The 14927-nt window shown below is 41.1% G+C and overlaps 1 protein-coding gene across 5 annotated transcripts in view; it reads left to right on the forward strand.

Annotated features, from left to right (window-relative positions):
* Nucleotides 1–14927, forward strand: part of hdac9b (histone deacetylase 9b) — a 44624-nt gene that overhangs the window by 19075 nt on the left and 10622 nt on the right. For 2 of the 5 annotated variants that reach the window (XM_074653899.1, XM_074653902.1), the window contains 4 exons: nt 10258–10499; nt 10871–11045; nt 12705–12828; nt 12945–13066. In XM_074653899.1, coding sequence (XP_074510000.1) covers nt 10258–10499; nt 10871–11045; nt 12705–12828; nt 12945–13066 — 663 coding nt within the window. Of the gene's footprint in view, nt 1–2385; nt 3131–3309; nt 3446–4418; nt 4500–10257; nt 10500–10870; nt 11046–12704; nt 12829–12944; nt 13067–14927 lie in introns of those variants that run through there. The other 3 variants (XM_074653898.1, XM_074653900.1, XM_074653901.1) reach the window with 3 other exon arrangements.

The following is a 14927-nucleotide window of genomic DNA, read 5'->3' on the forward strand; positions in this document are numbered from 1 at the left end:
ATGTCAGTGCTCTGATGTCAAAACATACACACATGCACGTACACAGACACACACACACAGACAGAGTTTGTGTTTGATATGAGGGAGGTGACAGACAGTCGAGCCCATGCCCTGGAGAGCAGAGCGGAGTGGCTCTCCAGCAGGGACGCTGACGTTCACACTTAAATGCTTTAATAGGACTAAAGTAGACAAAGGCCGCCAGTGACGCAGTAGGAGCTATAATGGGCTTGCCACATTGCAGGTTTACTGGACCCTGCCTATTGGACGGAGCTATTTCCAATCCCACAATCCCTCATCAGCCTCAGGAAGCTCGTTATAAATAAAAAGTGTAGGTTAATCGCTGCTAACGTGTCCCAGTGAAATGTCTCTTGGTTTTCCTTTCTTATTTGAGGTGAGGAGCAGTAGGTCAGGTCGACGGAGGTTAGTTCCTGGGAATTAGGCCTAATTATTCACTTGCACACAAGTGCAGAGAGTTTTATTTCTTATACTTTTGACGAGACAAAATAAAGCACAACTCTATGTATATTGTGCAGAACATTCTGTGAAGAACCACTTAACAAATAGATAGATGAATAAATAAATAAATAAATAAATAAATAAATAAATAAATAAAAAAAACTAATCCATGAATGAAGAATTTAAGGGAAAAAATAGTCTCTGAGTTTGCAGCATATCATATTTTTATTGTGCAATAGTGGAAAATCACAGTACCGGGAACATTGCAAAATATGTTTTGACCTTTTCATTTCAGGAAAATCCCATTGTCATGTCATATAAATAGGGACTCATTATCATTGTCATTATAATTGTCTTTCATGTGACGGCCTTACTTCCTCTTTAGATCAGTTGTGCCTTAGCCTGCGTTCAGGTCAGCCTACTCGGTCAGAGCTGGCCGGCTCTGACAGATACTGTGACAGATGGAGCTCTGGGTCTTTAGCCATCATTACCTTGGACTTGAAGGCTTGTTATCTCTCACACCATCTTATCCAACTTGACTGCCAAAACTAATTCGCGAAGATCAGGAGTTTGCTAAATCTGTTCAACTAAAATGTGTCACTAAGGGGAGATTGGAGTAATCATTTCATAATAGATTTGCCCACAATGTCCCATGACTATGTTTGTGAAAATAAATTCTCTCAGCTATTACATGGAGTAAACAAAAATGAAAAAAATATTTTGATTTAGATAATTAATTTGAGTTTTTTGAGATTACAGAGAAGTAGTACTGAATCAAAACAAACGTATGAGTTCTCTTGTTTCTATTTATGAATAACCAATATCATACATTAGCTTCAGAGTTGTTTTATGTCTGGGGCGAAGCCTGCAAGCTGTGCATTTCCTTCTTGGCTTCTTGGTTGTGCTGTGATAAAAGGATTGAGGGGTTAAATGTTTGTCCAGCTGAAACAACACAGTAAAACTCCTTCTCTGTGTCTCTCTAGCCAGTCGTCAGAGCTCAGGAACTAAAAATAGCTGTGCTGGCTCCACGCCCCTGGCTGGGGGACAGGTCAAATTATGAAGGAAGATGAAAAATTTAAAGGCACAGGCTGCTTGGCCACAAACCCAGCCCTGCATCAGTGGTCAGATAGAACATTTGACTTGACTTTTATGGGCTGGAGTCAGATTATATCAACTACAGATCTTTGCCAGCTTGGGATGTAATATTAATTGAAAAAGTCACACTATACAGCTATTTGGTGCTCAAAATGCAGTATTCAGGTTCTTGAGATGTACTATATGTGTACTGTAGTGTTTTGTTTGTCTGTTTTTTACAGTATCAAGTGTTTTTCAAGGAAATGGGATGTGTAATCCTGGAGAGGTTGTTCTTGACACAGTTTGAGAGGTTTATGTAATTGCGATCATGCTGTCATGGCATCTTACAGTTGGCTTCCTTGGCTAGCTGAAAGCATGCTTCCTGAGCAGCAGTATACTGCCCTGAATACACACTGAACCCTACGCACACACACGCACACACACACACACACACACACACACACAGTTAGCTCACACAGTTCATTTAGTGTCTGGCTTGACTTAACACATCTTGTTTGTCACACATGCAGATTTTTTTTACCTAAATCCTGTTGCATTTGTGTTTGTTGAAATATATAATCATATTTGTACTATTTGCCAAAAACAAAAAAAAGTCAATACACTATTTTTATGTTTTGTGTATCATATAAAAGACGAACCGTACAAAACCCTTGACATAACAAATACTGCACAGAGGTGAACTCTTTTAGTACATCAAGGCAGAAATGGATCATTCCGCCCATGTACCTGAGAGAACAAAATGAAGACATAAATAGAGTGAGTGAGAGATACTGGTTCAACAAATCAAAAAAGAGAGAGAGAGAGAGCGAGAGAGAGGAATCAAGCCTCCATCTGCAGAGAGGGAGTCAGGAGACATGCCTTCTGGCAGGAGCAGAAGAAGACAGCTGTGTTTGGTGTGGTATTTTTAAACGCATCAATGCTGCTCCAATCCCCGCGCCTCGCCTGACCTATTTTTAGCCAGGGCTGGCCATTGTTCTATTTCTGTCACCTGTGGGCCACGCAGTTGTTGATTCACATGCAAATGAAGCTTGCTCCCTCCCTGGCTTGCATTACTGCCTCAGCGAGGTGCTCAGTGTTCAGTTCACGGCTTTCCTAGCAACTCAGCTTTACATTTTTCTCAGTCTCTTCTCTGAGGAGAGAAAAAAAAAACACAGGCTGGAGGAGAGGAATAGGGAGAGAGGCAGATAAGAAGAAAAAAAAAAAGCTGGACATGGCCATCTTCTCTTGTAAACTGTGTTAGTGTTTGGACCAGATTGAAGCAGGCAGGCAGGCACCGGGAGAGTGGCAGCCCTGCAGAGAGAGTGTGCAGTTTGTGTTATTGCTCTACGGTGAGAGTGGTTTATCAGAGGAGGAGGCAGAGGAAGGGAGAGAGTTGCCTGTTGTCGTGGTCTCTCCCCTGAGTGGCTGAGGGGTGGCTCTTGGTGACAGGAAACGCAAGGCTTGCAATGAGACCTGAGCGCTGAGTGGAGTATGCTGCAGACGATTTACGAGGGCGAGTCAAGTTTCTCCACAACAGAACGGCGCGTTGGACACCAGCAGTTCCCCAACCAGAGCAAGATGCACAACGTGAACAACTCAGGTGATCACACAGCCCGGCGTTTCTTCTCCTTTTGAGGGATCTCAGTTTTTATCCTTCTTTTTTCCCCTCTTTGCATTCCTCTATCTATCTCTGAATCTCTTCCTACTTCTCCCCTATTTCACATCGCCTGTGCCTCTCTCGCACACACATTCTCTCTCTCTCTCTCTCTCTCTCTCTCTCCTTCTCTCTCTCTCCTTCTCTCACGTACTCTCAACTCTTTGCGCTCAGCCGGTCTCTCATTCTGTGTGAAAAAGAGAACTCAAAGCTTCTCAGCACAGCAACGTGGTAGGATCAGGCACTTCTTCCTGAATCAAGGTATTTGCTCTTGTCGTGGTAAATGTTGCTTTATGATTTGTCTTTGTCAGTGGGATCGTTACCTTTAATCTGTGTTAAAAGATGTTCTTGTAAAGAGTCAAAAAGTGCTTTTTTTATCGTAATATATTTAACATGCAAAGAGTGTTGTTTTTCTACTAAAATTAGGAACTGTGTTAACACTATTCCCATGCTCTAGTCGCCTGAAATGAGTCACTGTGAACATGAAAGGGATGTTGTGTTTTGCGAGCTTCCATGTCAGCGTGCACTTTTCAGGGAACAGGAAAAACTGTGACAGAAATACTGAGGGGACAACTGAAAGGTTTCTCTCAGGATATTTACCACAGACATTGACTGTTCTATTTTTGACCTGAGAATTGAATTGAGGAGGACATGGCTGACATCAGTATGAGTAACATCTATTCACTCAAGATGAGTCACACCTTTTCAGCATGTAGCTATTGATAAAATGTGTTAAATCGTCTCTAGAAATGACTTCAGAGTTGAAGCATTGTGCTCTGTGAAAACATTTGTCATGTGGTTTACTGAGAAGTCTGTGTAATGAGAAAGTACGGGTTGAGTCATGTGAGTGCTTAATTTACTGAAAAAATGTATTGTGACCTTTTGAGTTGTCACAGCCTTATCTACAATTATCCAACAGCAAGCGGGGACAGCATGATGTTGAGTAATACAAACTTATTGTTAAATGTGCATTTAGATGTTTTACATTGACTGTTAACTCAGTATTTTTGGTGTTATAAATAACTCAAAAACTCAAAAAAAACACAACCCTAAGTCTGACTTCAGACAAGCAAAACGGGTGACTGAAATCATCCAGAGGCAGTGGACTAAAAACGTGAGTAGATTTAAAAATAAGACGGGGGGATGACAGGGGGATGACACATTCCATCTCTGTCAATAGAGGAGGTTATTTGACTATCAGGCTACAGGAGCAGGGCTTTCTTCTTCTGCCTTAGCGGCCTGTGAGCCAAACAACAGATACACCGAGCGCCTGAATTCGGGCTCCTTGCTTATTCTGTGGGTCAGCTATTCTTAGGTGAGTTATTTTCAGCTTATGGCATTAGCCTGCTAAGATTAGGCGTCTGTGCGTTATCATTCCATCTCGGCGTGCTCCTGATATAACCGTGGTTTGGAACAGATATTTATAGAGAATTCTGTCATTTGCCCGTTTAATTTGTTCTTTCCACTTTATAGTAAATCACTTGACGGTGACTAACATTATCTGTCTAAAAATGCTACTCCGGGATGCCTTTGTATGAGTTTACTGGATGTCATGTGAGTGTTGTTGGTGGAGCAGACACAGTCCCTTTAAAGCAGACCCGGGGGTGGGTTTATTATGTCCTGTATGTATTCATGTTTTAGGATATCTCTCGATTATTGTTGGTGAAGTGATCCTTTTGTAAGCTAAATAGTTTATTTGCAAAATTGTTTCTAAAGCAAACCTCTTGACATTTTATGTCTACTTTTCTGTTGTTTCATTTCAAGTGGAACATGAAAATAAAGGGCATTTTAATTTTGATTAGTGTCCGTAACATCAAAACAGGTCCTCAGATGGGCTCTCCAATAAGGGAAAAACTAATTAGTTTCCCCCCTGAGTGCAAAATATTATGTTAAATATCACGCTACCTTCCTTCAATAGGGACCTTTCAGACAATAACAATGCTGCAGCTTTCAAGTCCTCTTGTCTGTATCCATTCAGGTTGCCTCACCGTTTGTTTTGGAAGTGCTCGCTGCAAAAGAGGCTGTGCAAAATAACACAAATGAATATGAGATTTTGTTTCAGTATTGCTCAGTAACCTATTATTTTGAACTATTGGTAATAGCAAGGTGAAGAGCGCGTTTAACAGAAAGGCCAACTGAAAAATACATTACCTATTTGCATTCTCTTCTGTTTTTCATAATATGCGTGTTGTAGAAAAGCAACGTTTATGTAATGCTTGTGTTTTATCAGTGATGCTAAGGGATGCTTTTCCTGTGGTCGGAGTGTTTGCTGTAGCTCAGTTGACTCTTTGCGATTGATTTATTAGGGATTTTATTGACTGTAGGATCTGGTGCCAATGTTGTCCACAGAGGATAGGATAATGATAGAAAAGTCTTGACGGAGGAACTTGCTAATTATCACCTACAGTTTCCTCGGTTTTCTCCTTATTGTTTTTGCTCGGATAGAGATTTAGTCTATGTCGTTTTGTGTTGTTGATTTGTGAGACGGTTTGGCATGATGGCATGCAGGACATGAGACGACCGGACTCCTGGCTCGCCTCAGCGAAAGGCCCGTGGTGGTTCAGCTCGGCCCTCTTTGTTCGCAGATAGACTGCAAGCCGCAGCTCTGGCTCAGCTGCAAGGACGAGCCTGAGTCTTATAAATAAAGACCTGTTTCTTGCTTTAGACATGCCAGCTGCTCAAAATAACAAGGCACTTAATGAGAGATCCAGCGCCACATTGCAGTCCCAAGCATCAGCTTATTTTTGCCCTCAAACATCTTCTGTATCTCTGGTTCTATTTATACTGCCAGACAGGGAATTTAGATCAGCAACCATCTCAAGTGCACACTGAATGCATGCAACATACAACATGTCCAAAGTGTAAACACAAAGTGGGACATGATGTATATTGACATTTTTATATTTCATTGATAAAATATACACTAAAAAAATGACGATCCATGGTCAGTATTGGGTTAAGATGTTCTCAACACCAGTAACATGTTCTACTGGGAAACAAATGGAGCAACGGGTCCTTCAGTACTAATGGTGAACTACACTTTAAATTGTGGCGATGGTTTGGGGGTTGTGCTGGTCTTAATTTGTTCAAGCCAAAAAGCAGTTGTGAGGTTACTTAACCGTAACTACCTGTAACCATATGTGACATAGTATTTACGTAAATGTTTTTATTTGTAGCAAAAGGTTTGAGACTAATGTCAAGGTAGATCAGCTCATTGGAATATGATTCTTAACATTTATGATTCACGTTGTTTTTTAACTTCTTGCAAGGGTAACTATTGCGAAACTGTAACAACAATATTAACATCAATATTAGCGTTAATGAAATAATTCAGAACATAAATGCATAACAAAAATGTTTAACTTTTAATAACCAGTGAACCAGTTCAAATCTGAATATTATCAGCCTTATTCGGTGACACCAAACAGTACCTCTAGTTGCCAACTAACTCCTAAAGGTGTAAGAATAGCTGCTTATATTCAGCAGGTAATGTTTACAATATTAATAACTCCTTTCTCACATTAGTTATCAGTTTATGCGCTAGTGGTTAAAAAAAAATAATTGCATTGAAATGTCATTGTGTTCTTAAAAACTAAAAGTCCAACATCAGCTTGCACAATGACTTATGTTGATAATGGTTTACTATATGCATCTGTGTATTTCAGACTCCTCACATGTCATAGTAATGTCACTGGCGATGTGTGTCTATTCTCTCTCCGGGGTGGGAAGCCTGCTAATGTGGCCTGAAGCAAAAAAAGACGGCCATCCAACATCTCAAATTAAGGCTGTGATTGTCACTCTAACCACCACCAAGGCTAATGAGAGGCAGATCGGTTATAGAAATAAACACTTTGGGGACACTGGCGGTGCGACGCTGCAGTGGGAGTGTGGTCACGGGCTATGAGTCACCCTATCCCCCTTAGCAGGCCCTCCACAGGGAGGAATTTGGGCATGGTGCAGGGTGCTTGTCGCTCCCTCGTGCTAAAAACAAATTTGGGACCTGTCATTCATAAATCTCTTGTTTACCAGTGCCTAGAGACACGTCTGTGCACTTTCCACCAATCGCGAAGCACCTCACGTTCACCTGAAAAAAAATATCCATATCAAGGGTCATGATCGTACAACGGCGCTGTAGGACACACTGAACCAGAAGTGGCTGGCTCTTTGCGAGCGATCATTTCAAAAGTGACCCGAAAGTTACATGAATGCAACACTGCGCTTTTATTTTTGCCCGTGTTAAATTTGAGCAGGCGGCCTCGCAACTGTGACAGTCTTTCGCACATTGTCTATATTAAGACCCTGCTCAGAAAAGCATTTATATTTAGCCCTAGTTACTGGTGGTTCCGTATTCTCCTCTGCCTAGGGAGTATTTTTGTAATATAGAAACAGCAGATTTCAGTTTCGGGTGGTTTCAGGGTGTGTTTGACTTAAATATGTCAACTATAAATGTGCATCAGTAGATAGATACGCAGGTCTAATGTATTCTGTGGTTGAGTAAAGTGCATAGACAGAGGCTTATTTTGACCTTTTCGCGGTTTCAATCAGCACAGAGAATAATGTCAATCATGAGTAATGTAAGTTGTAAATTATTCATTAGGTGGAGGCTTCAGCGGAGCTCGAACAATGCCTCCCGTACCTTTATTATGTTCCCTCAACATTGTCATTCCATCCAGCGTTATTCTTGCAGACACAGTGGACAAACAGTGGACAAGAGTAGAACAGGCACATGAGGCTGTTGTGGTTTCCTCAAGGGCCATTTCATACAGCCATGGTTATCAAAGGTGGCTTAAGCTTTCGCACTCCTCCTCCCCCACCCCCTTCCCATCCTGTTAAACCACTGTCTGAGATTTTCTGATGGAGGCTCAGCTTGATGCGCTGATCAAAGTGGAGATCCTTAATGCCAGTCACAGTGAGGGTACAGAATGAAATATGAGATTAATTAGATATCTCAGTGGTGAATTCTCCCAGGCAGCAGGTGTTTTTTTGTTGCTATATTTAGGTCCATTAGGCAAAAGTAGCACTAGGGCTGTCTGACTCTCTGAGCCCTTCAATAGTTCACAGGTTCTCATCTGTCCCTGGAACAGCGCCCGCTACAGAAGAGTCCTTTGTCAAGTACTTACAAGCTAAGATTAATATTCCCTGTCAGGAGAGAAGGGTCTGTTCTACAGGTGCCTGTTCTCCGCGCCGTTGCCCTCCTCTGTCATTTCACGGGGAGCTGTTTTTAGAACACAGGAAGAAAAATTACAGTACGGGAGTCCCCTCTAGCTGTCTTCACTCTTTGAACATGTTTCAAGACAAGTTATCACTTAGCCACTGAATCTGTGCAGTGTGTGTGTGTGTGTGTTGGAGGGTTTTTGTAATGCTTTCTCTCCGTCTCTCTCTGCTGGGGACTCCTTTTCTTATATAAGAGCTGAAAAAGCTGATATAATAGTCAACATGTCACATTGCCACTGTAGGCAGGAGATGACATGCAGTGAGACTCGATATCTGCAGGATGCATAATTACGTCGCCAGCGTTGCCATGGCAGCGGCAAGTTAGGGTGGTGGATACTAGGGTGTGGGGGTTGTCACAGACCAGGATTGCGCCACTTGCTTTTATGTTTCTATTTATAATCATCGCCGCCGCTTACACATGGAATGGTGGCAATGAAAAACAGGCTACATGACAAAACAAATGGGCGCCAGTGAGCTTCACAGCATCAGTGAACAGGAGGGCACTGCTTCCTAATTGACGGCTACTGTAGACTGATTGTCTGACTGCTTCCTTTGGCAGGTTTAAACTCCTTTTTATTGGCATTTCATTATAGTTTATGAGGATAAATGCATGTCAGGACCACCACAAGTTTATTTATGTGAACATATAAATTCTAACCTGCTAGTTTTCTCTCATGCTTCAAAAAAAATACAGGTGGTGTAGTAACATTGCTTGTATTTGTTCCCTCAAATGTGACCCCTTGAGAAGATTACAGCAATGAATCCACTCAATAATTCTCCCTCCAACCACTGGAATTTTAAGTAGGTTTGAATATTTCTCGGGTCTCAATATGCAAGAGACATTACACAGTCTGGACAATGCGTACCCTTCCTTGAATGTCACATCATGATCGGCATAGCTAACATGTCATTTTGACATTTTGTATTTAATTACTGATCAAATATAGGCCTAAATAGATTATTTAATTTCTGAAATGGTTCAAAGATGTAATTCTGATTTCTTACTGTAGCAAGGATTCAAGTCGATACAGTATTGTGGATGAAAACAAACATTAAAAAAGATAAAGAAAAATGCAATCACCAATCATCCTCTATGGAATAGAGAGATGAAGTAACCCTGTCTCCTCCTATGTTCTTAACTGGCAATCGATTTTCTCTGTGGAACAACCTATATATAGAGCTGACCAAAGGGATGCCCTCTCACTTTGTATCTGGCAATTACTTATAATGGAGGTAGTTGTCAAAGACAGTTCTTACGAATGCACACGTTGCAGCGTCTGCACTCGAGAACACAGACGGAAAGATCACAGGAACATGCGTTCACAAACATACGCGGGTTCCAGGCTCACAAACTACTTTGCCTTAAATCATTTATGTTAACACGGAGTATCTGCACGATGTCCTGGTAGAGACAGGGAGAAGGACTCCTTTTATTTATTTATCAAACAGTGGGAAGATAGGATTTTTGTAAATACTTTAAATGACCACTTCAACATTTCGTGCCAAATGTCCATTGAGTCTGTTATACAGCTGCTCCCAGTAGACTATGCCGACGGATGTGATCCCATGTTTGTTTATAGAAATTTATAATTGCAGGTTTGTGAGGATCACGAGAGAGAAAGCCGTGCTCCTCATTTCTGACCCTTCTTTTTCTCTCCGCTCATTTTTTATTTTATTTTTTTTCATTTTAAAACTCTTTTTCAGAATCCTAATTTCCCTGCCCACCTTAACTCTGAGTTAATTCATCTATACTATAACACAACCACCTCTGGTTGCGTGATTTGAATTGATACAGGTAAAGGTGCAATTAAGGGACTGACAAATCTCTTTTTCTCTTTTTTTCTCTCTGTGGGCTACAGTGGACATTAAACCAGACGTGCCACTGGCTGTGGAGTCCTTATCTCCGTTGGACCTGCGTACTGATCTGAGGATGCTAGGGTCAGGTTCTGACCCGGGTATGTGGGAGAGGCAGCTGCAGCAGGAGCTGCTCCTCATTCAGAAGCAGCAGCAGATCCAGAAGCAGCTACTAATCAGCGAGTTCCAGAAGCAGCATGAGAAGTTGACCCGTCAGCACCAGGCTCAGCTCCAGGAGCACCTCAAGGTCAGCATCGCACTGAACAGTTGCATGGAGGACAGCGCAGCAGTGTACACAGTGGCCCAGCACAGCACCACAGTGTACAAAACAGCAGAGCACAACACAGCATGGCATACTGCAGATCAGTAGAAAACATTATAGCTCAGGAAAACAATACAGAGTGCAGAAAAGAAAAATAACAACTCAGCACAGCGAGGCAGGGTGTTGAGCAATACATTACAGAACAGTGTGAGTTTTGTTTTCACAGACGAGTACAGAATAGTCCATCACAACAAAACTGAAAGTGCAGAAGCCCAAATAAGCCACTGTCGTTTCAAAAATGTATTTGTCAGTATGCTGCTCTCTTCATGCTGACTTGAGGCCTGCATGTTTCTCAGCTCCAGCACGAGCTCCAGGCCATGAAACAGCAGCAGGAACTTGCAGAGAAGGAGCGTCGTATGGAGCAGCAGCAGCAACAGCAGCAGAGCCAGCAGGAGAAGGAGCAGGAGAGGCATCGGAGAGAGCAGCATGTTTCCAGCCTGATCCTCAGGGGCAAGGAGCGCTCCAGAGAGAGTAAGAGCTCGACACCGCCATCATCACCATCTCTTTACCATCAGGGGTGGAATTAGTTATTTTGAGGGCCCGAGGCAAAAGCGAGCATGGGGCCCCAAATCGTAACCCTCGCCCTTTCCAATATTGTTTTTTTAATGCATTATCTTAGAGTGGGGTCTAAGCAAAATATACATATAACAGCTGGATAGGAATACTTTAATGTAGCTGAATGCTCCACTCTTATATTCACATTGGACCATGTAAATGATTACAAGGATAATAGCCTTTGAGTCATGTGGCAGGATTGCAGTAGAGCTTCAATATAGCCTTTGTAGGCAAGATAGCCATAAAATAGCCATAAAATTCTATTGTATTGTAATATAAGGGGCATTTTTAACTATGTTAAATTGTTTATTTCTATTTTCCATTAGCTTTTGTAACACCAGTAGCTACTCGTCCAGGGGTCCACATTAGTGTATTAACTGTACTATAATGAAACACCCACACACTAATATTTGACTACTACCTACAAAGTGCTAAGATCACAACAACACAATTAAAGTTAGAAAATTAGAAAAAAATAATCCCTTGCCTTAGTTGTATCTAGTCATTCAGATATTTAGTATTTAATTTGTTAGGGTTTTGAAATATACAGCAAATTAGGTTAAATATTGTTCCATTGTTCTGGAGGGACAGCAAATGCAGATATCTCAAAAGCTGATGTATACAAAACCACACCTATCTAGGAGGTACTGTATGTAAGTGGGGAAATATGTGTTTATTTGTTTGGTGAAGCAGTCCTTTAAGACAACCTCCTCTGACTCAGGACTAATGACACTCTCAGTGGGATCATATTCGACAGTATAGCAGTAAGGTTAAACTTTCATGTATATTATATCATTCTCACTGCATGGGACAATGTGACTGCTATTCATAAGCAGGGCAAACTGTTCTGATTTCATGTCTCTGGCTATTGGAGACAACATTTATCATTATTAGCTGTCCTGGAGGATGCCTGGGAACAAGGCAAATTACAAAGTTAAAATTAATTTAGTCATCAGATAAAGAGAAATACCCAACAATACGATGATGATGATGATGATGATGATGATGATGATGATGACGACATGGTACTTAACCAGAACATGCAACTGATCACATGAGGTTGGCCAGTGACATTTAAGCTCAGAGTTAAGGATAAAATGTCTCTCAATAGCACGATGAAAATAGCTTCAGATATAGTATTTCATCTCTGTTTTTACCTTATAGCTAATAATAGAGAGATTTATGACTTTGTCAGGTCACGTTATTTGAAACTGTGACCTGCAACTGTAACCCTCCGATGGGAAAGAACATCTCTCTGCAGTATCACTTTAGCAGCCTGAAACTAATATAGTGCTCTGAGACCACTAGGGGGAGATCTTCCTACATAAGTTGTAGCTGCTGGGTAAGATGGTGTAAACTCAATATGAATAAATAAAAGAGACACAAATATATGTACTTCAAGACAGTTTTGAATTCCAGCAGTGAGTTACATGTGATACAGGAAAAATAGGTTTAGGGCATCTGTTTCAATAGGCTTAATGTTTGATTTTGAATATTATCTAGGCAATAATATGTCATGAGTCATAGCCCTAGGGTAACCCCAATCCCGTTTGGTTCCGTCTGTTGGTCTCACAGGGGCTGTGGCAAGTACCGAGGTGAAGCAGAAACTCCAAGAGTTTCTGTTGAGCAAATCAGCAAAGGACCTTGCCAGCAATGGAGTCAATCATTCTTTCATCCACCACCCAAAACTCTGGTACACGTAAGTATTTCCTGTTTTTTTATCCTGAGAGAGTGTAATACAATGCCGATACTATTTTTAAATCACATAGAAAACATATTCTGAATCATAAATTTGGTGTGTTTTTGTGTGATTAGGTCCTCTCACCACACATCCCTGGACCAAAGCTCTCCACCTCTGGGCGGCACATCCCCCACCTGCCAGTATACTCTGCCATCACCCATAGAGAGCAAGGACGACTTCCCCTTGAGAAAGACAGGTTTGTTAATTTGCGCGCGCACACACAGCACAGACATAAAAATGCAAATACACATGCGTACATAAATCTACACAGACACAGACCTAGTTAAAGAGATTGCAGTCTGAGTGTTAAGATGTTGCTTTGTATTAGTCATTTTCCATTTACTACGCTGGGTTATAAATACAGTGAGTGTCTTTTTGACCCGTGTCAATCAAGAGGTCGGTGTACCCGCAGAGTATTTCCTGAGGTTGCTGATGACCTGCTAATAACATCAGTACGGCTCATTATGACCCCAACCCCCCCCCCCCCCCCCCCCTTCCTCATCCCTCCAGGGCTCTACACTAAACTTTCACAAGAGGTGACGCATGCCACAAAAGTAACTTAAACCTTCCTTATTCCTGTTTGGATTATTCTAAAAACACACATGCAACCACACAGTTTAATTTAGATGTTTTCACTTCACAAGTTTAAATTTTAATTAGTGTTATTTGTACTGAAATTGCCTTGCCATTATCTAAAAGGAACTACATTTGTCCCTATGTTACAATAATAAACCAAGTTCCAAAGCCTCTTTGAGCTGTTTAGTGGGTAATGGGGAGAATTAAAGCGGATTAATTTCTCCTGAGTTATGGGCTTTAAGAGCTATTTTGAAAAGACACAGGTTCCCACCAAAAAGCAGCTCAGGTTTGTTGGTTTAAAGTTTGAGGAATCCTTTGGGGATGGTTGTATAAATAAGAATAATTCCTGCCTCTTGGTTTGCACGAGCACAAGCTCGCCAAGCTAAAAAACATTCATAATTCTGCAATGAGGTCACCAAATTACATTATGTTCTTTTCCCTTCTGTGTCTCTTTTAATTACATTGGAAAACAATTATACTTGTTGAGTTATTTAACTGCAGGCCTGTCATGTTGTGTGTATACACAGTTTAGAGATCAGGCAAAGGAATTATATCTTGTGAAATAAAGTCACTGCATGGCAAGAATAAATATTAGAAAGGTAAATGAAAGCTTTGAGAGCTTTTATTTATTGTAATCTCTTTTAATCATACCAACTTCAGAACAGAGAAAAATGCCTTTTGTAAATATATATTTACATTTCTGGGACATTTAGACCCATAAGGTAAGGAGTTGCCTCACAAGTATAATAACAAGTTGAAGAGAAATTTTCTAAAATAACAGAGAGACCTTTTATGGTAGCATTGTTTGCCTTTTACTGTGAATACAAAGAGGCAGGTTTAAACAAATAACTGGACGGATAAAATTTCAGTCTCAACATTTTCATCCTTTAATTCACGGTTAAATCATCTACCCCAACTTCTGTGCGTGCATCTCTAACACTGATAAAACTATTTCTTGCTCTTCGGATTCCTGAATCTATATGTGGTCATTTCCTGCTTAGGCCTTCCTCCCCCACTTCCTGTCTGTCTTTATTAAAGTCCTCAGAGAGCTTGGCACCCGAGGGGGACACACAAAGGTACTGTTGTTCCCTGAGCCACGAGCTGTCACTGATAGCTGATTGGCAGGTGTTACCGAGTTAAGACGGGCACAGGCAGGATGAACCTCGACAGGACTGTTTGTTTAAGCAAAGATAGCTCTCTCAAAACAAAGTGGAGATGACTCGAACGCTCCACGTTAGACTCCCCACTGCTTTACAGGGCCAGACGGCTGAACGCCATCTCTTTCTGGTTGAGGTTTATGATGTAATATATATTGCATAAGACTTGGTAGCTTGGTGGTCAATAACTATCTTTTAAAACTGAATTGAAATTTTGCTTCCATCCACTATTTATTACATACAGGTATAGACATTATAATACTCGGTAGAGACAATTGTTTCAACTATGGGTCAGTAAATATCCCGTTAAAGAAACAATCTGTG

The sequence above is a fragment of the Sebastes fasciatus genome, chromosome 12, assembly GCF_043250625.1.
Source record: "Sebastes fasciatus isolate fSebFas1 chromosome 12, fSebFas1.pri, whole genome shotgun sequence".
In the NCBI taxonomy this organism is placed as follows: Eukaryota; Metazoa; Chordata; class Actinopteri; order Perciformes; family Sebastidae; genus Sebastes; species Sebastes fasciatus.